The sequence below is a fragment of the Melitaea cinxia genome, chromosome 26, assembly GCF_905220565.1.
Source record: "Melitaea cinxia chromosome 26, ilMelCinx1.1, whole genome shotgun sequence".
NCBI classification, from domain to species: Eukaryota; Metazoa; Arthropoda; class Insecta; order Lepidoptera; family Nymphalidae; genus Melitaea; species Melitaea cinxia.
This window is the reverse complement of record NC_059419.1, coordinates 3,016,054-3,037,201: the sequence shown is the minus strand read 5'-3', so window position 1 is coordinate 3,037,201 and position 21,148 is coordinate 3,016,054. Positions and strand designations below refer to the sequence as shown.

At 37.8% G+C, this 21,148-nt stretch overlaps 2 protein-coding genes and 1 non-coding gene across 3 annotated transcripts; all 3 read left to right on the top strand.

Annotated features, from left to right (window-relative positions):
* The first annotated feature begins 557 nt into the window (after positions 1–557).
* Positions 558–1,517, top strand: LOC123666409. The gene has a single exon (XM_045600503.1). It carries the CDS (start codon positions 558–560, stop codon positions 1,515–1,517), a length of 960 nt encoding a protein of 319 aa, XP_045456459.1.
* Positions 1,518–6,230: 4,713 nt separating this feature from the next.
* On the top strand, positions 6,231–6,301 carry Trnag-gcc. The gene has a single exon. It is a non-coding gene; the product is annotated as a tRNA-Gly (tRNA).
* A 3,589-nt stretch (positions 6,302–9,890) lies between these two features.
* On the top strand, positions 9,891–20,937 carry LOC123666408. Its single transcript, XM_045600502.1, has 2 exons — positions 9,891–11,000; positions 20,848–20,937. Exons 1-2 carry the CDS (start codon positions 9,891–9,893, stop codon positions 20,935–20,937), a joined length of 1,200 nt encoding a protein of 399 aa, XP_045456458.1.
* The last annotated feature ends 211 nt before the right edge of the window (positions 20,938–21,148 follow it).

Genomic DNA, 21,148 nt, shown 5'->3' with positions numbered 1-21,148 from the left:
ACCGCTGGATGGTCCATCCATCCAGGATGGACAAAGATGAAATTTAGCAGGGAGGTAGATTATAGTTAGTAAACGTCCGCTAAGAACGGATTTTTTGATATTCCACTGCTAAGGGCGTTTGTCAGCAGTTGGATGGTTATCCCGCCACCGGTCGGCGTTTTAAGTTCCAAGGTGGTAGTGGAACTATGTTATTGCTTAGTCGCCTTTTACGACACCCACGGGAAGATATATATTTTATTGCCGTAACAACAGATATTCTGTCCAAATGAAAGTCCAGTAACAAAATAAAAAATAAAAAATAAATAAAACAACTACCGCAGATTAGCTGGAAGAGACTTCTTCTAGAGTTATCTCTACCGGCTTTCTACATAATATAAATTATATAATGTGTATAACGCCTGACTGAGCGCAGTAGTCCGGGCTATATACACAGTCAGTCCGTAACCGTCGGATCGTTTGCACGCTTACCGTATACTCACGCGCTATAGCTCGTAGACAGCAGTTCTCAAACTTGTACTCTGGTGGTTTTTTCTATAAAATTAAATTGACCTAGCAAGATGTTTCGTTGCGCTCGATGTGATGCAGAATTTAGAGACGGCGTCCAATGCTCATTGTGCCAAGGGCACTATGACTTTCCTTGTGCCGGCATCACTGAAGGTGGTTACCGAAAATTGGGGGACCGAAAAAGCACCTGGAAATGCTCGTCTTGCAAATCTGCGGGGGTGGCCAGCTCTTCTACCACAACTTCAAGTACAGTAGCAGCAAAATCGCCAACACCTACGAACATGGAGAGTATAGCCTTGGAATTAAAACGACTTTCTATACAGATGTCTTCACTACAGACGCTTGCTACCAACATACAGGCTATACAGGCCGATATTGCCGAATTAAAAACAATAAAGGCCTCCGTTGAATATGTACAATGCTCTGTAGAAGCCTTGTCTAACCGCTGCACTGAGATCAGCCAAGAGGTACAAAGCCTTCTCAAAACTAGAGAAGAACTTCAACAACTCCAACAACGGTTTTCTAAGCTGGAAGTCAGTATAAATGAATATGAACAGAGGTCTCGGATCAACAATATCGAGATTAAAGGTGTTCCATCTACGCCTTCGGAGAATTTGTTTGAAGTAGTTGGCAGGATTGGAGACGTCATTGGCTGTTCAATCCCCAAAGAGCACATAAATTATATTGCGAGGATTCCTACGCGCAACGACAAGGGCAATAAGTCTATAATTGTCTCAGTACACAGCAGATATTTGAAAGAGGATTTCGTTGCAGCAGCAAAGAAGCGGACTATTGTGGCAGCTAACCTTGGACTCCACGGTGAAAGTCGTATATTTATTAATGACCATCTTACCCTCCAGAATAAATTGCTTCTGAATAAAGCAAAGAATTTGGCTAAAGAGCGGGGTTTTGCCTTTGTATGGGTGAGAGGATGCAAGATTTTCGCACGAAAAAACCCCACGGCACATGTGATCCGTGTCATATCAGAATCAGATTTAAAAAAAATTATTTAATTTCCTTGTTTTCTTTGATGCTGTTTATGTTAACTTTTGTTTATATAATTAAGTTTAAAAATAACGTTTGTGAAAAGGTTGAGAAACACCGACTCGCTCGCATACCGGTTTCATACCAACATATTAGCTCGCTTGGCGCACGCGCATCTCTTTCCTCCTATAGCCTTACGCTATCGCCGTATCTCGCTCGGTCAACTGCCTATCTCTCGCCTATTGCTGCTTTGCTAACGCTTTTTATATACTGCCCTCTTTTATTGTTATTTATTTGTTTTTTTGCAACTTGCTCATTGCTTTTGTGTGGCGTTAAACCTATTCACAGTTATTATAATACAATTATACTTACAATTTATTGCTTGCCCCTTATGCCTTACTATCGCTTATCAATGCCTATTTTTTTTTTTTTCCTGTTATAAATGATGCTTAAAATATATTATCAGAACGTCCGCGGCTTACGTACGAAAACATCTACTTTCTATCGAAACGTTTGCATGAACTCTTGTTATGACGTTATATGCTTAACGGAGACTTGGTTGGTGCAAGGGATAAGTGATAGTGAACTTTTTGACGATCGTTACATCGTATGGCGGCGTGATCGTGATTATGGAAGAACCAATCAAGCCTTGGGTGTAGGTGTCTTGATTGCGGTTCGGCGTGAACTTGCTTCAGAGGCGCGTAGTGACTGGTGTTCAAACGCAGAAGATCTTTGGGTAACCTTAACACTTCACTGCCGGAAACCCAATGTAAGGTACAAATTGCATTTATGTACAACCTATATTTGTAATCAGGGCACTGAGAGTTCACTTTCTACTCAACTGGCTACCTTTTCCAGTAATCTCCCGGATATAATTTTAAAAAACCCCTCCGACAAATTTATTATAATTGGTGATTTTAATATGCCTAATTTAAGCTGGCAAATTTCGGATGATGGCTCTTATACTGCCTGTGGTACTCAAAGCTCTGTACAGACGGAATTATTTGATGATCTTAGTCTGTGTAATTTGTCACAATACAGCTTTGTTACTAATACCAACAATAGGCTCTTGGATCTAGTATTTAATAATAGCTTTTTAACCGTAACGCGCTGCCACGACTCCCTTGTACCAGAGGACTCGCACCACCCAGCACTTACTATATCGGCAGATTTTGTTCAACTACACACTTTGTGTCCGTTACCCTATACCAAATACCTATATCATACAGCTGATTATAACGCTATTACGTCCGAATTAAAATCGATTAATTGGCAAAACGAATTGTTTAGTAGAACCTTAGAAAACGCGGTAACATTCTTTTATGATATATTAAATGAACTTCGCAACAAATACATTCCATCAAAAACAATATTTCCTTCGAATAAATATCCACCTTGGTATAATAAACCTCTTATAAAAGTAATAAAAGAAAAATACAAATATCACAAAAAATATAAAATATATAATAATTGTTCGGATTTACAATCTTTTATAGTTCTTAGAGACCGTGCGAAATTGTTAGAATCAAGTCTATTTACTGATTACATAACTAACATTGAGAGGAATATATCCAAAAATCCGAAAGCTTTTTGGTCCTATATAAAATCTAGAAATCGGAACAACGCAGTTCCAGCCGTACTGCGATTCGGACAGCGTTCCTCGGGCTGTGGAAAAGAAATCTGTAACATGTTCGGCGATTATTTTCACTCGACTTTCTTAAATAGTGCTGACTCCGAGAACTCCTTCAATTCTTTTATCGAACCGGACATCACATTATCAGTAGCTGATATTGGAGACATCGAGGTTGATCCTGTAGAGGTTTGTAGGCTGTTGGAGTCGCTTGACCTGAGTAAATCAGCTGGTCCAGACGGCATACCAGCTTTCTTTATAACCAGATGCGCTAAAAGTCTCGCACTGCCTCTTTCTCTATTATTTAGGCGTTCTTTGACAGAGGGTGAGGTGCCGTCTATTTGGAAATCCGCGTATATCACTCCTATCCACAAAAAGGGACCAAGGGATGACGTAGTGAATTACAGACCTATATCCAAACTTTGCCTTTTTGCAAAGATATTGGAGCGAGTTGTACATAAGCAGTTATATGCGTGCCTTAAACATACTTTCATAGTACAACAGCATGGTTTTATAAGAGGCAGATCCACTGTGTCAAACCTGGTTCTGTGTAGTGACTACATATCAAAACATATGTCGGAGCCCTCTCAAGTCGACGTCATATATACAGACTATAGTAAATGTTTCGATAGAATAGATCATATACTGCTGTTGCGTAAACTCCAATCCATAGGCATAAGGGGTAACTTGTACCGATGGCTCACATCTTATGTTAGGAACAGATGCCAGACTGTGGTGCTTAACGGATATACCTCATTACCCATGCCAATACCATCTGGAGTACCTCAGGGCTCGCTGCTGGGTCCGCTTTTATTTAATATTTTTGTAAACGACATTCATTCGTGTTTCCATAACTCCAAAATTTTGCTTTACGCTGACGACATGAAAATAATATGCCCAATAAAGTCTCATCAATGTACCCAGCTATTACAAGACGATCTTATTAGATTTGAAAAATATTGTATAGAGAATAAATTGGACTTAAATGTAAATAAATGCTTTATATGCTCATATACTCGTAAGCCATTCCCAATCATATCCACTTATAAGTTAAAAAACACAGATTTAACTCGGGTTAAGTCCATTCGTGACCTAGGAATAGTATTCGACTCCAAATTATTATTCGACGAACATATTAACACTATCGTAAATAAAGCTTCAAAAACCCTTGGGTTCATTTTACGTATGTCAGCGGACTTTAAATCTATCAAAGTTTTCAAAATTTTATACTGTGCTTACGTTCGAAGTCACTTAGAATATTGCTCACAAGTCTGGAATCCGGCGTATAATGTTTATAGTACACGCATTGAGCGTATACAGAAAAGATTCCTACGTTACATACAATTCCGTACAAATCTATATATACCAAATTATACGCACCGTTGCAAAAAGTTTCATATATTACCACTTTATGAGAGACGGCGTATAGCTGACCTTGTATATTTGATAAAGATCGCTAACGGTTCGATTGATTGTTCCGAACTTTTGCATGCTGTTGGTTTACGTGTTCCATATTCTTGTAGACGACCAGCCACACTTTATATACCCGAAGCTAAAACAAATTATAGGCAAAATAACTACCTGATGCGAGCGAGTGGATGTTTCAATGCCATTTCTATGCAGTTCGATGTTGACCTATTCTGTACATCACCTAGACAACTAAAACAAATTGTTACTAACGGGTTTTTTAATGAAGTTTAGTTTTTATATTCTTAGGTTAAATTTAATATTAATATTTTTTTTTTTTTTTTTTTGAAAAACTCTATTAATATCTTGTTGTCTAATGTGAGTTTCATACTGTTGCAAATATTTTTACCAAATATTATTTACTTTGTGATAATGGATTTTATCGTTGTAGCGCAATATCTTTAAGTTTATACTTTATTTAATTTCTACCTAACTGTGAAAACTTGTAATTAGCCTTTTAGTAGTAATTCTAAAGCTATATAATAATTGTCTAGCTGTAAGTTTTCCTAAAAAATGATAAAATAAAAAAAAATAAAATATATCTGACGCCCGTTAGCAATAGTTTTCATTCATTAGTTTTGATTCATTGCATATTGGAAAATTACTAAAATCGGAAACATCGACATTTTTTTTACTGTCCGCTTAACTTAAACACGCCAATACGCCAACACGCCAACATTCCAACACGCCAACACGCCAATACGCCAACACGCCAACACACCAATACGCCAACACGCCAACACGCCAATGTGCCAATACGCCAACACGCCAACACGTCAAAACGCCAACACGCCAATGCGCCAACACGCCAACACTCCAACACACCAACACGCCAATGTGCCAATACGCCAACACGCCAACACGCCAATACGTCAATACGCCAACACGCCAATATGCCAACACGCCAATACGCCAACACGCCAACGCGCCAATGCGCCAACACGCCAACACGCCAATACGCCAATACGCCAACACCCCAACACGCCAATACGCCAACACGCCAATACGCCAACACGCCAACACGCCAATACGCCAATGCGCCAATGCGCCAACACGCCAATACGCCAACACGCCAACACGCCAATACGCCAACATGCCAACACGCCAACACGCCAACACGGCAATGCGCCAATGCGCCAACACGCCAATACGCCAATACGCCAACACGCCAACACGACGCCAACAAAAATAACAAACCTGTTTAATAACGAACCGTTATTTATGATATTAATCTGTCCCGGTCCGGAAGAAGCCACCTCGTCATCTAAGGATATCGTGGCAAGTTTGCCGGGAAAACTTTTTGACTCACTGATTTAAACGCGGGCGAAGCCGCGGGCACAGCTAGTTTATAATAAAAATGTCGCAGTCAATAATCAAAATAAAATAGGTATAACCTATATATTAAGTTGGACAAAATTACATATCAGTATTTTCTGAGATTAGCCCGAACAAACATCGTAAACCAAATTTTTATATATATAAGTAATAAGTAAGCTTCCGAACGATAAAACATAAAATAAAAATTATGGATAACTCCTTCATTTTAGTTCAGAATACGTTTACCTTATCAATAAACATTGATAAAAAATAGATAAAGTCACACGTACGTAAATAGAATACTGTATTTTTAGTCGAATCAGCGTAAGCATCGGTGGTTCAGTGGTAGAATGCTCGCCTGCCACGCGGGCGGCCCGGGTTCGATTCCCGGCCGATGCAGAACATCTTTTTGTAATTTTCTTTTTTGATTTTTTATAACTACATTTTTCACATATTGTGTACGACAAAAGTAGAAAATCGTTCGTTATTGAACAACAAACTTAAAGTAACTGGTTTAAGCAATTGAATAACCAAAATTTATTTAATTGTAAATAAATATAAATTACTAATAATAATAAAAAAACATCAATTATAAAATATTTGTTTGTATCACAAAGGAATTACGGATCAAAGAAATATTTAATGTGAACTCTGACCACAGAACCTTAATTGCCTGTGGGTTATTTTCTCGAACTTCAAAAGAGCCCGTTACGTTACAATGTTCAAATAATAATGGTTCCGTGATCAAAATTTAAAAATAGAACTTTATTGAATCCCACATTTGTATTACATTTCAAAGAGATTCGATCGGTTTAAAGCGGAAATTTAAACAAAATAGAAATTAAGTACAAAATAGTATATATATTCTATAACGCGTTTTCTTATTTTTTTTTTGCGCAATTTTTAATTTTAATGAAATATCACGATAACCTAAGAATGTGCAGAAATTGTCCAGTATTTCTAAAATTTTGGATTTAGCAACATATTTAGCTTTTTATGTTAATTTATATATATATATATATATTATAGCTTCAAAGTTTACATCCATAAGCACAACTAATTTCATAAAAAAAAACACCCAGTTCAAATAAGAACAAAACAAAACTAAACACACTATTACTTTTTAGTTTACACACAATTTTCCCATCTATACAAATAGTATAAAGCTGAAAATTTTGTTTATTTAAAGGCGGAAATATCAGGAACTGGTTTGAATTGAATAATTCTGTGTTGTATCCAACACAGTCTTATTTCCAGAGTAAGGCTTTTTTTTACTCAATTTAGCGGGTGTGAAACCGCAGGCCAAAACTAGTATTTAACACAGGTACGGTCTCAAATAAATCACGTATAAAAAATGCAATTTTACAGCGGAATTCCAAAAAGCACCTACCTGTTCCCCTATTATTAACAACATGTGTTCAAGTCTTGTAATTTCGACGCCGATCTTCGTCATTAGGCGGTCATTTTACGCCATTGTACGATCAGTAATACCTTCACAAAGAAATGACGCTACACGTTTACGTTAAAAAAAGACTGCCACAGATAAAAAATGCAACGAAATCGGCGCCAATTTTATATGCACAGTGAACTTTATTTGCAAAATTTTAAAATAAAATTTTAACTTCCTTTTTTATTAGTTTCGAATGAAATATTTCGTCGAGAAATGTGTATTACTTAACTTGGATTTTAATTAAATATTTTCAGTAAAAAACGTACCTAGCATTTACTATCTAGAAATTACTTTTTGTCGTAATATTGCCAAAAGAATACCTAACTTATTACTTTTCAAAGCGAGTCTAAAAGTAATAGTAATAGTCGAGTTTTCATTCAGATATTCTTCGAGGTAGAACCTTAACAGCTATTATTAAGAGTAATGAACGTTTATTACTTTTCTTTAAAATTGCCTGGCTTTGACTGAGCTCATATAAATAAGTCTATGAAAATAAAGAGTTGCTAAACAGGTAATACATAGCATTAACTTCGACGAAAACATACAATATTGAATGTCGCCAAAAAACGTTGTCATTTTACAAAAACGCTTCTTTGCCTACCGCCGAACAAAAATATAGAAAAACTCATTTTTTTAAATGTAAAAACGATTTACTAGCCCGATGGCGCAGTTTGTAATGACCCTGCTTTCTGTTCCGCGGGATGCGGGTTCGATTCCCGCCTAAGTCTGGGTGTAATATTTGTATTTATATTGTATAATATTTGTATTTATATATGTATTATTTGTATGTATATTAAAAAAATAGTTATAGCAGTCGAATGTTACCTGTAACACAAGCATTAAGTTGCTTATCGTAGGAACAGACGACCGTGTGTGTATGTTATAAGATATTTGTTTATTTATTTTATTTTATTTCAAAGACTAAAAAAGTTTGTGGCTGTTGTGCTGGCGGTTACAGATTCGATGACAGATAACAAACACTTGTATTGGCCATACAGATACAGATGTTTGCCGTGGTTTGGGTGTTTGTGCAGTCCTTGTGGGTCTCCCCACCGTGCCTCGCAGATCACGTCAAGCCGTCGGTCCCAGTTGTCATCTTGTACACCTGATAGCAATCGTTACTCATAGTAGGAAATATAAACGCCAACTCGCATTGGAGTGGTGGATTAAGCTCTGATCTTTCTCCTACGTATGGAAAGAGGACTATACCCAGCAGTGGTATATTATAGGCTGAAGCGTAAAAATATCAAAAAACAGAAAACGTAAATCGTAGGTTTAATTCTAAATATTATTACAAATAGTAACTTCTAAATCCAACAAAAGTTTAGAATACCTAAAAATTTCAAGATGTTATTTAAAAAAAAAACGCCTCATGAGCCCTCTCCTGTTGCACTCATTAGTCGCTCTAAATTCAGTGAATACTCGAATAAGTTGAGTCGATTCGTATTCATAAAGTGGGAAACCCAGAAACTAATATAAAACGTAAGCGAAGCTTATTACTTAAAACTTGGGAACATTTGGAATGGTGAATAAATTGCGACAAGTTTGTTTGCAGGAAACTGTTTGTACAGTTTCACTTAACACAGAGTTTTGTGAGTGATTTTTTTTTAAATTTATTTATATTTTATTGTACGCCACAAATGCATAATATACATTACATTATAGTTTTAGAATCTTATGGCTAATTCGTCGTTTCTTTTAGACAATCCAATTTTACGAACTTTTTTTTATTTTTTATTTAACGAACTATTTTAAAAAACTTAATATTGTGCTACTTTTATTTTTGTGGGTAGTAAAATATTTTTCAGAATTCTGGAATATGATAAAGGACTAGTTTTTTTTTTTTTGTATATATAAAATTATGTCCACAGGCTTACTGTGCCCGTGCTTTTGTTATTCCGATTTTTATTTTTGTTAGTGATCGTTTACTTGGTACACTACTGCAGCTTACATTAAGAAAACTTGGGACTGAGTCACCCTCGTCCGTAGGTGTATACCCCGTTGTGAAACCCTACACGTGGTCCTGGGTGGTGCTAATCAGGTGACATACTGGTGGTAGGCTCTGGCCGACGGCTCGCGACCACCCACTGAACAAAGTCGTACCGTCAAGCGGTTTCGTGTTTCGGTACGTTGATCGGTGTAGCCGATTGAGAATTTGGGTCGAAAAAGTTGCTCCGCGCGAACTGGCCAGTCTGACTGGCACTGGTACCGTTGCGTTGTGGTGATTGGTTCTGGAGGGTAGCGGGATCCGAGGCACGGTGCACCGCTGGCCGACCGCAGGTAGTTGGGGGCCCAATTAATGTGCCAGCCACACACGAAAGACTGCCCCGCCAACTGACGAAAAATCCCGGGATGCGCCATCGTGCCGGTTGGCGACCGGATGAGAGGGCCCGGTGGACATCTCCGGGGGGGCTCGGGCGTCCCCGCAGTCTCCAGTCCAATCCCCTTTTCCATCGCAGTGATTCGGTGAAAGTCTGAGGGTTAGTAGTGTGGAGCCTCGTTTCACTGCCTTCTTCTCACCTTCCTTCACTCGCCATTATGAATAGGAGTAACAGTAAAAACAAGACAGCACAGCGGTTGCACTCCCTCTCACTCTCAGTGCACCTCTCTAACATTCGAGGTTTGCACTCCAATCTCGTTGCAGTCCACCACCATCTTGAGACTGAGAAACCGGCCCTACTGTTCCTCTCGGAGACGCAGATCGGCAGCCCGTCTGACACAGCATACTTGTGTTACCCGGGTTATACCCTGGAGCATAATTTTAAACCACACGCGGGTGTTTGCTTATATGCCCGTGACGACATATGCTGCCGGCGTCTTCGTAATCTTGAAGATCCTAGCTTCTCTAACTTATGGGTTTTGGTGGACACAGGAGCGGAGAAAATTCTTTATGTCTGTGTTTACCGTTCGCACAGCGGAGATCTGGAGACAACCAGGCTTATTCAACACCTTAGTGAGGCGGCTGATGCGGCTCAGCACCGGTATCCTACTGCTCAATTGGTAATGCTGGGGGACTTTAACGCCCACCACCAAGAGTGGCTATTCCCATACCAGCACACTGACCACGCTGGTAGAGAGATTCGCAATCTCGCTTTAGCACTCAATCTCACCCAGCTGGTCCGGGAAGCAACTAGGGTACCCGATGTTGACTCGCATACTGCCAACTGTTTGGACCTTTTCCTGACAACAGATCCTGACCGCTATTCGGTTTCGGTCTCATCGCCTTTAGGCAGCTCCGACCACTGTCTGGTGAAGTCCATATCCGTCCATTCACCGCCCTTATCCTGCTCCAAAGGCACTCGTAGAATATGGCGATACAAGTCAGCAAACTGGGATGAGATGCGTTCTTTCTTTGCATCGTACCCATGGCGACAGATTTGCTTTTCCTCCGATGATCCCTCATCTTGTGCGAATGCTGTGGCTGATGTTCTGCGTCAGGGAATGGAGTATTACATACCATTCACTGACGCATCGGCATCCGTGGCAGCTCGACCCTGGTTTAATTCTGACTGTTCTCGTGCTGAAGCAGAAAAGAACACAGCTTACTTGGCCTGGGTCGACGCTCGTAACCGCAAGACAACAGACGTGGGTCAGAGGAAGAAAGCCTATAACAGAGCCGCTAAGTCCTGCAAGAAGGCTCTGCGGAAGGTTCGATTTGACCACATTGGCAGAATTGGGACTAGACTTGCGTCATACCCACCTGGTTGTAAAGCCTTTTGGTCCCTGGCCAAATCGGTCGAATCGAACTTTTGTCGCCCCTCACTACCTCCACTGATAAAACCCGATGGATCACTAGCCCACACCGCTGAGGAGAAGGCAAACTTGTTTGCAAATCTCTTTGCGGAATCCTCGCGTCTTGACTTAGGCAGCGCCACACCTCCAACTTCTTCGATTCGATGCGAGACGTCTATGTCTGAAGTCCGAATCCGTCAAAAAGAGGTCCTTAAAACCTTGCGCAATCTGGACGTAAATAAAGCTAGTGGTCCTGACGGAATACCTGCCATAGTACTCAAAACTTGTGCGCCTGAGTTGTCTCCAATCCTGACACGTCTGTTTCGTCTCTCTCTAGCGACAGGACAAGTGCCGAAAGCCTGGAAGCAAGCTAACGTGCAGCCTGTGCCCAAAAAGGGCAGTCGAGCTGACCCTGCCAATTACAGACCTATTTCCATAACGTATACTGAATAACCGGCTCCTGGCACACCTTGAGAGGAACGATCTCCTTAGCGACCGACAGTTTGGTTTTCGCCGTAATCGGTCCACGGGTGATCTTCTGGCGTATGCCACTCATATTTGGAGTGAGGCTATCGAGAAACACGGGGAAGCCATTGCGGTCTCGCTCGATATTTCGAAAGCATTTGACAGGGTCTGGCATGACGGCCTTATTAGCAAACTTCCTTCATACGGCCTACCCGCTTCTCTCTGTGTTTGGATATCTGACTTCCTGAGGGATCGATCGATCCGCGTAGTTATAGACGGTTGCGATTCCGATCGTTTGGCCATCAATGCCGGGGTTCCTCAGGGGTCTGTACTCTCGGCAACGCTATTCTTGCTGCACATCAACGACCTGCTCAAACCCGGAATCTTTGGGTATGCAGATGACAGCACCGTTGTCGAGCGTTACGTGTCCAACGCACGAGCGAGTGGGTCTGAGATCCAATCGCTGAGGGAAGCTATGATTCAGCGTCTGAACTTGTCCCTTAAAGCTGTCTCCGATTGGGGTGACGCAAACCTGGTCAAGTTCAACGCCTCTAAGACCCAGGCGTGTCTTTTTTCGGCAAAGCGGAGTCCTTTCCATCTGACTCCCTCTTTCCGAGGTGTACCCGTGCCCATAACCGGCCGCCTAGAGCTTCTTGGCGTTACTTTGTCATCCACCCTCAATTTCGGCTCTTACATAGAGACAAAGGCTCAACAGCTGCCAGAAAACTGGGCGTCCTCTCGAAGGTGAGACAGTACTTCACTCCGGAACAGCATCTAAATTTATATCAAGCGCAAGTTCGATCATGCATGGAGTACTGCTCTCATCTTTGGGATGGCTCAGCCAAGTACCAGCTGGAGCTTCTCGAGTCGATCGAGAGACGAGCCAGGAGGCTCATCGGTGATGATGCACTGGTCGCTGCAAAGCTGCAAAGCTTGCATCATCGACGGAGGGTCGCCGGCCTGTCGGTATTTTATCGGATACACTTCGGAGAGTGTGCGCAGGAACTCCATAACCTGATTCCCCCTACCCCCTTCCATCATCGTACAACCAGACGCTCTGCGTTACGCCACCCTTATATGGTTGACATTCCCCTTATACGCACTAAGCGATTCGCTAGTACATTCTTGATCCGTACAGCCAAAGAATGGAACTCTCTACCAGCGTCTGTGTTTCCAGAAAATTATAACCTGGGGATCTTTAAGTCGCGAGTGAATAGGTTACTTCTAGGTAAGCGTGCTCCATCTTAGACCGCATTTTCACTTATCATCAGGTGAAATAGTGGTCAAACGCAAGCCTATCATTGTATAAAAAAAAAAAAAAAAAAAAAAAACTAATTATTCCATCTTAGTATCTCTAATGCAGACGTGAGTCCACCGACCAAAATTATGCTAAACTCAAATGATATCTTACATTAAAGGTACAGTTTAACTTATGTTCAGTTCAAACAAACGCATCTTTCTTTTCAATAACAGTAGTACAGATTCAATTCATTGTATCTTTAATACTGTGGAAATGTATTCTGTTCACTACGTTTAGATTAGTCACGGGTAAATTACTACCGACCATTATAGCATTTCACTTCTAGGTCAGATGCATTGAATCAAAATTTGAAATACAATATTATGGACACACGTAATTATACGAAAGATCGCCCATTGTGACTCTTTTCTTTCAAATATCATTTTAATATTACTGGATTGCATAACAGAAGAAATATTAAGCGAAATATTAAATCTTTTTTTCATGTATATTCTTTTTGGCAGTTTCGACCATCGTTTAATAAACAAACAACACAAAAAAAAAACAATAGTCATGCTCCTACCAATAATGTTTCTAGCACGCGCCTATTTCGTGACGAGACACCAATCTTGAACGAAAACTTGCTTTGACAGATGTCAAATAAAAACCGTAGACACGGTCGACGTAGCTTGACGGTTCCGCTGCGTGTGAAGTGAATTGTTGACATTTTTTCTTTACGAAACATTCTGTTTATCTACATTCGTTGACATATAACAAATGTTATGTTGAACTAGTTTTAAAAACCTATATATGTATCTATATACAGAGTTGACAGTCAAGAGTAGAAACGAGGGGAATGAAATGAAACCACATATACAACATACGATAACTAAGCTATGTAGAAACAATCAGTCAAGCAGATGAAGTAGTGTAGGCACAAGATATGTTTACAGCTGAACTTAAGCTACAATTTATAATAACTTTTTTTTAAGCTGAGTAACTATATATGGCATATGAGGTTTTATTTAATACCTCTCGCTTGTACCTATGCTCTATGTATCACAAAGGTTTATCTACGTATGTATGCTATAATGTTGAATCTGCTTTAAAATGTTTTAGATAGCATTTAATAATCTCATCTAACAACGCACATTATCTAAAGATGGTCTTTCGGGTCTCTATATCCAATTTTACAGCCATGACCTTTCTTAATACACGTAGTATTTACTTAAAGACAAAAAATACTTACACATAATATTTACTGAAAAAAACGCAGTTCTAGTGAATTTGAAGATAAGTTAAAAAATTAAAAGCAAACAAAACTATTTGAAATGATAAAATCGTTGCAGTCGAGTGTCACTTAACACCTACATTCTTGGTCTCTAAAATTTTAGTATTCCTTAAGTATTATTTATTTTGAGATAATGCGGAGGTGTATAATGCCTCGAGATAAAAATAAGTTTGTTCTTACATTTCCAAACCCCAATAAAAGGTTATTATTAGTCCACCGGAATACCATTTGAGTGTAAATAAAGATAAAAAAATGTCTAGTGTAACAATTTTTATTGATTTAGTGTTACATATAAACCCAACGTTAAAATAATGTCATAAATATTTTTAAGTTTATATAGTTTTATTTTGTATTCCCGACGCGTTTATTTACGAACTATTTGATAAATCACAGAACTATTAAATGTTTAACAACATTAACATAATAAATGTGTTCTTCTGTTCTAAAGTTCATTCTTGGAGCAAAAACACGTAATGATTCAATGTAACAAATGTGACAGCGTCATTTAAGCCGGCTCCACTCGAGATCCTGAACTAGCCGCACAAAAAACATAACTATTCCGAAATCCCTACAAAATATTCCCACAAATAAACATTAGCTGTCAGAGTACATCGTTCCGTTATATTTAGAAGCGGAGGGGCGTACAAATCAGATATTTTAATGGACCAAATACATTATTCAGCGATACGAGACGGTCGCGTCAGATGCGAGATTAAAAATGTAAAACACACTTCGGCGCTAAAGATTGACTTACAGACTAATGATCTATTTAGTCTTTAATATTTCGCCATTGTGCCTTCATGTATTCTTAATTTGCACAAGTTTTTATCGCCGATAAGAATTCTACAATTCCATCAGAAACAAAATCAGAACCTCTAAGAACAATGGCTGTAAGTTCTTTTTTAATTTTAAATTAACGTATGCCGAAAATTATGTTTGTGCTTAAAAAAACTAAGCTATGTTCTAAAGATATAATGCAAAAGAGAGTACAAAAGTGGGCAAAGGAGCGGACTAATTGTTTGGACAACCGGATGTGACGGACCGGAAAATGGTAAGGAAATACTCGACAGCTAGAGGAAGCCAAATACTTAATCCATGAATTATTTTACCAATAACTGGTACGTAGACCATGGTGTATCGTATATCGATGGTTTTTTAAAGGTATCTAGTTCTAGTGGATATCAATATAAGAAAAAAACAACATGAAAAGTAATGCTGTACATATAAACATTACAAAAACCTTATTAGCTCAAAGTAGAAGAAAACTTTTGTGATTGAATAGTGACGAAACATTTTGTAGCCAATCAATATGGCAGGCGATCAAATCATGGCAGGCAATTTTATCATATCATATAGTACTTACTAAAAGAATCTTGCTTACGAGTATTAAGTCATGCGTCTCAACTGGAGTGGAGCAGTTTTTGAAACCAGAGTTGAGTAACTTCTAAGCTCCTTTAGCGTTGAAAATATACGCAGAACAAAACAAAAATAAGGTACAAAGTTTCTTCATCGTTGGAAATTTCGTAGCTAACTAAATTCATTCAAAAAAATTCTTAACATTTCCGTGTTAAGCCTTGAAATAACAACTGAAAGAAGTCGTAAGTCCCGGAGAACTCATGCGTAATAAAGTTGAAAAATTCAAGAACAAATTCAATCAAACGCTTCAATAATAAAATGAGAGGGACCATCTATCACGTTTAGAAATAGGTCGATCCACAGCGAGTTCTTTAAAACATTCTATTTAACGAAATGTGGATCGGTTTTAACTACATTATCGTTTCAAAATGGAGGTCACGGGAAAATTGGCTTTACGCTATTGAAATGAAATTTTACTATCGCTTGGGTTAGCGGAGCGCTTACGGTATCTCCTGACCTGCGACCTCAGATAGCAAATGTATAGATTAGGGAGGCACTTCAGTTGAGCGACATCTGTACGTCAGTTCACTGAGATAAACGCTCGCTCTATCAGCCTCTTTCAATCGCTTCAGCATAAGTCTTAACATTTATCTACCAAGTATAAGTACCTACCTTCCTCATATGATACTTTGATATTCAAAAGTAAGTTACATAAAAGTCATTAGGCAATGTCCTGCATGAAATAATTGAAAGTAGGTTACTAGTGTTTCGTCAAAAAGCTATCATAAAGAGAGCGCCGGAATAGCGTCGGAGATATACCGGAATAGAGAATTAAGCCCCGAATCCTCTTATTAGTAAAGGCCTTTGGCAGGATTTGGATCTCTCGGCTATGGCTTCCAACTATTATGTCTCCTCCTAACTGTAGATATATCCACATTTAGTCATTGCAAAATGAACATCGAATCGACGTATTTTACATTACATAACAATATATATATTGCCTTGCCTTTTAGCATTTTTTTAACTAATATTGTATACTAGCGAAAACATACGCTATAATCTACCGCGGTTAAAGCGCTATCCAATACAAAAAGAATTTTTCAATTTAAACCAGTAGGTAATTCCTAAGATTAGCGTGTTTAAAATAACATACAAACAGACTAATTTTCGGCTTTACAATATTGGTATAGATTATCACATCATATATGAAAACTAAACGATTTTTTATTATAGTAGATTTAAAGGTACTCTTGATTTGTTTTATTTTTACAAATACCTATTCTGTTCTGCAATTAATTACCTATAGTTACTGTGAAGCTATCACTGATTCGTAATATAAATTCCACTGAGGAGAATAGGGAACACACTCAAAAAATATATTTTTAAAACCCTTAAGTAATATATTACTCAAACATCAAAAAGTCAGTCATATCTCCTGCCAGTCACCGCTACTAAACCAACACATTTGTCGCTTATATAATCTTGTACCGGATAACATTCTAGGGCTATTAAAAACTTTTTGTATATAATAGACATTAAATTTAATTCAAGAAAATCTTTAGTTTGATTTAACTAATGTTAAACGTTGTAAGGTAGAAAGGGAATGTCTTCGCATTTGGCCGATTTTAATATCACATCATGTGTAAAAATATATGTGTTGACATTATTTTACGCACGCACAAAGAATAGGAACCAATTTATCGCCACATACAAACCTAAGTAGATAATTTACGATCTTGACGAAAAAAGGGGTTGAAGGGGAAACCACGCAAATAGTTTTTAAGTCGTTAGATATAAAGTTGCGAATGGTAGGTATTAGTTATTCGACGTGTGCTCATTTCACGCGTATGAAATGTAATAAGCTTTATAAATCAGGGGTGCGAATTTCTTTTAGTCGATAAACAGAAAAACCTACCTTAATATTTATGTAGTTAAGTATCAATATCGTTAAATATATTTATCGATGTGAAATGAATAGAAACGATACACACCCCGTTTCGGTAGCATGGGGTGAACTTAGCAAACAGTTACCCCATGGCATGCAATATTTAATGCAGCTACTAAGGGATAAAGATTATGAAAATGCAGATGTTTGAATCAAAATTTATTCGGTTCTGTAATTTATGTAGCGTAAAACTTGAATTTTCTTTTCTGTTTATGAAATATTAGTTTCCGCTGGCACTTTAATTGAAATACTTTTCGGGCGAACGTGTTTCGAGTTGGATCAATTAACGCGCTAACTAAATAAAACGTTTTACAAGCTTTTATTTTAAAAATAATAAATATCTTTACAAAAGCAGAAATCATTCGACGTATTTAATGATGCTTAGTGTATGATCGCCTCGTAACTGTGTTCCTTCAAAGGGGGTTCTGTAGATGTAATAGATCACGATCCGCGTGAAAAAAAAACCACTAGGTCATTTTTTAATTTGGTCATGGTACCACACTTAGGACATCCTTTCCAACAAAAAAAAAATCAAAATCGGTTTATAATCGACGAAGTTATCCCCGAATCCCGGTCGAATTGACTAACCTCCTCCTTTTTTGAAGTTGGTTAAAAAATGAGATGTTTATCGCTTTTGTTTACTTAAAAGTTGAATGTGGAATTGAAAACTGTATGGTAATCGAGTGAAGGAAATCAAAATATTATGATACAGTTTTTTCGAAATCGGTTAAAAAGGCTAGAATTTTTTTTCACGTAGTACGTGATCTATAACACCTACAGAACCCCAATTTGAAGGAACGCAGTTAGGAGTCGAACATCCTATACATATATTTGAGAAAACGATTTGCATTTTATGGAAATTAAAGGGATATATGTGATAAACTACCGCCACGTTTCAAAATAAACGCAATTGCGCTTATTGTTCGTAATTGACAAGTGTCTTGATTTAACACCAGCTGTTCCTCGCGGAATTACTTTTACTACTTCTAAGCCTCTTTAAATGTCGGAATAAAACATAGCCTATGTGTTATTTTAAAGCTACCTACATACTGATTATTATTTAAATCAGTTCAATATTTTTTGCGTGAATCTTTAACAAAAATTTATCAAAACTTTAAAAGATACAACCGAGGACTATTTTACAATACACGTAGTGATTAGTGGGTAATAAAATTGTCACAAAAAGTCATTACCTTCGTTTAAACTATAAATAATGCTTAGCACCTTTTAACGCGTACCCTAACTTAATAAGCACTTAGGTACATAAGCTCGGCAAGATGAGAAATTTCATTAACTTTTAGGACGGGTTGTTTTAACTTTATAGTTTTACAGACAATACTTAATGTCCTGTTAAAACTCGATTATCTCAGTACTGGAGTTCAAGTCCCAGGTTGAATGCATGTTTGCTTTCTAAACATGACTCTGGTTGGTGATAACAATTGTTTGATATTGGCAACGATGCAAATGTTCGGCCTTTGCACTGATGTGAGAAAATAATTGACTTTATGTTTCTGCGAGAGATATCTAAATGGGAACCGACGAAATATCTTGATGCTTCGTAATGTTCACACAATGCAAATACGATTGTTTTTCTCGAATTTTGTACTTTTGTCGTAGGGTTTGCACATTTTTATAACTTTAACTCTTCCTAAGAGAATATAATTTTCTGTTCTACCATAATAAGTACCGAAGAATTAAATAAAGATAATATTTCACATCCTTGTACAATAAAGAAGTTATGAAAGAAATATGAAGACTGTAAGCGACGCAATATTATCTGTGACCCATGTACAATATAATCTGTAATGTGATATAAATTTGTATGTTGGTAAAATGTTAATATAGTGTAAGGTAAGTCGTTATTGTAGTCGTCCAGTAACCGTCGCTGCGATCGGCACGTTTTAATTAAGTAATTTCACAAATCTCATATCTATCCTCAATAAATATATTCTCACCACAAGTGTTTTATATCCATCCAAGATCAAAATTCTACAAAGACAAATACGAATAATAATAAAACACTATCGTACGGTAATTCAAGAAAAAATTGACAAGTTTGAAGACGCCTACAAAGTTTCGCAAGCCGTATTAAGGTTTCCTGCTAAGTTTATCGATGGTGCTTTTTTTAACTCGAGTAGTTACTGTCTAACTTTGAAAGTTATGAATGTGATGATGGAGGAATCAAAGCTGATGTTTCATTCTCGGAAACTTTGCCCTGTTCACGCGATAAATAGGAAGTTTTATTTCGCTCACAGCAGTTTGATATTCGAAACGAATCATTAAACAGACATTATTCCCTTCGTGATCTGTACTTTCGAAAGAAAAATGAATGTTATTATTTCAGTAAAGCTATTTACGATTTAGTGTGTTTGTTTTGAATTGATACGCCGCCTGAAACAACATTGCAAACTTAACACGCGATTCGGATGAGGCGAATATTAACACAGTGCCTTTCATACGTTTTAAATATTAATACATATAAAATTAAGTTAAAAAATTATTAAATAAGTATATTAGTTTATCACCCGTCCGTATAAATACATGACAACTATTCATTTGACTATCTCAATCGTTCAAGTTAAATAGAGTCAATTCAAAGTAACAGTGGCAGGACCTACCGCAAGGCACAATTTACTGCTACAAATATTCCATTAAACAATGACCACTAGCAATAACATTAGCAGTTACTCGAGCTTTAATACTGAATTTTGTTGTAGTCCCTTTAAATGAGAGCGAATGAGTCTCAAACTCGTCCCATTAAAAGTTATTACATCCTGTAATAGATCCTCGGGAATCAACTGAGCCGTTGACACAAGCCAGATGTAAGGACCACTCGGGAAGTTGCTTAAAGTTGGTAACAAACTGATTTTAACTTGGAGCTTCTTGAGAGCTTATAAGTAAAATTTGAAATACATGTTGAATCGTACTCGTAAGTGTAACATGAAAACTTTAATATTACAAGACTTAATATATACAACAAAATAAGTCTAAATAATTTGTAAGGAAAAAAACCGTCAGCGTCGGACCACGTCCTGGTTTTACTAGGCAGTCTGTCAAGACTGTCGATCTGTAGTTTGTATGAGAAATCGCCTGTGGTATTAATATAATTCTAATGCATGTTTAACAAAAGGAATGGACATTTTAGCCCGTGGATGTAATTTTTTTAATAAAAAAAGACTTATTATATTCTTTTAGCTAAGAATAAATTGTCAAAATAATTTTCAAGTAGGTACAATACTATGAAGCAAATTTGCCCTTATTTTTACGCTGAAAACGTTAGGCAAAACACATGAGTTCACGCCGTTTTTAGCGCAAACTTGTGGAGGCCTATGTTCAACAGTGGACTGCGATAGGCTGAAGTGTGTGTTTACGCTGAAAATCATTACATATACGAGCACAGCGAGATTATTTACAATCATACTAGTTCACATGTCTGTAAACATTTACAAAAGATAAATATTAACAGCTCAGCGACCACGTTTATATTAAAGTCGCTGGAATTAATCTCAATGTTATCAACTCCGACAAAGCTTCGGAAAATAAAGTCGAGCTGTAATGAATGTAGGATGCACGGCAGTCGACCGCACTGTTGACCGAACTACAAACAAACTCTTGTACATACCACTTCGTTGCGTTTAATGGTTTTTCTAGACCCACGTTTATGATTACCTCATCCGTAAACTGCGCTATTAAATGGTAAAACATACCATGGAAGCAAATTCAACATAACAAAAGAACAAGACCGCCTTTTGTATATTTTTCTAATA

What these genes read in the sequence shown, in the direction of transcription:
- LOC123666409 (XM_045600503.1), top strand. Translation starts at nt 558, where the DNA reads ATGTTTCGTTGCGCTCGATGTGATGCAGAATTTAGAGACGGCGTCCAA.
- LOC123666408 (XM_045600502.1), top strand. Translation starts at nt 9,891, where the DNA reads ATGAATAGGAGTAACAGTAAAAACAAGACAGCACAGCGGTTGCACTCC. An exon ending in GCAAGAAGGCTCTGCGGAAG is followed by an intron (nt 11,001 to 20,847) that starts GTTCGATTTGAC and finishes AAATATTAACAG; the next exon opens with CTCAGCGACCACGTTTATAT.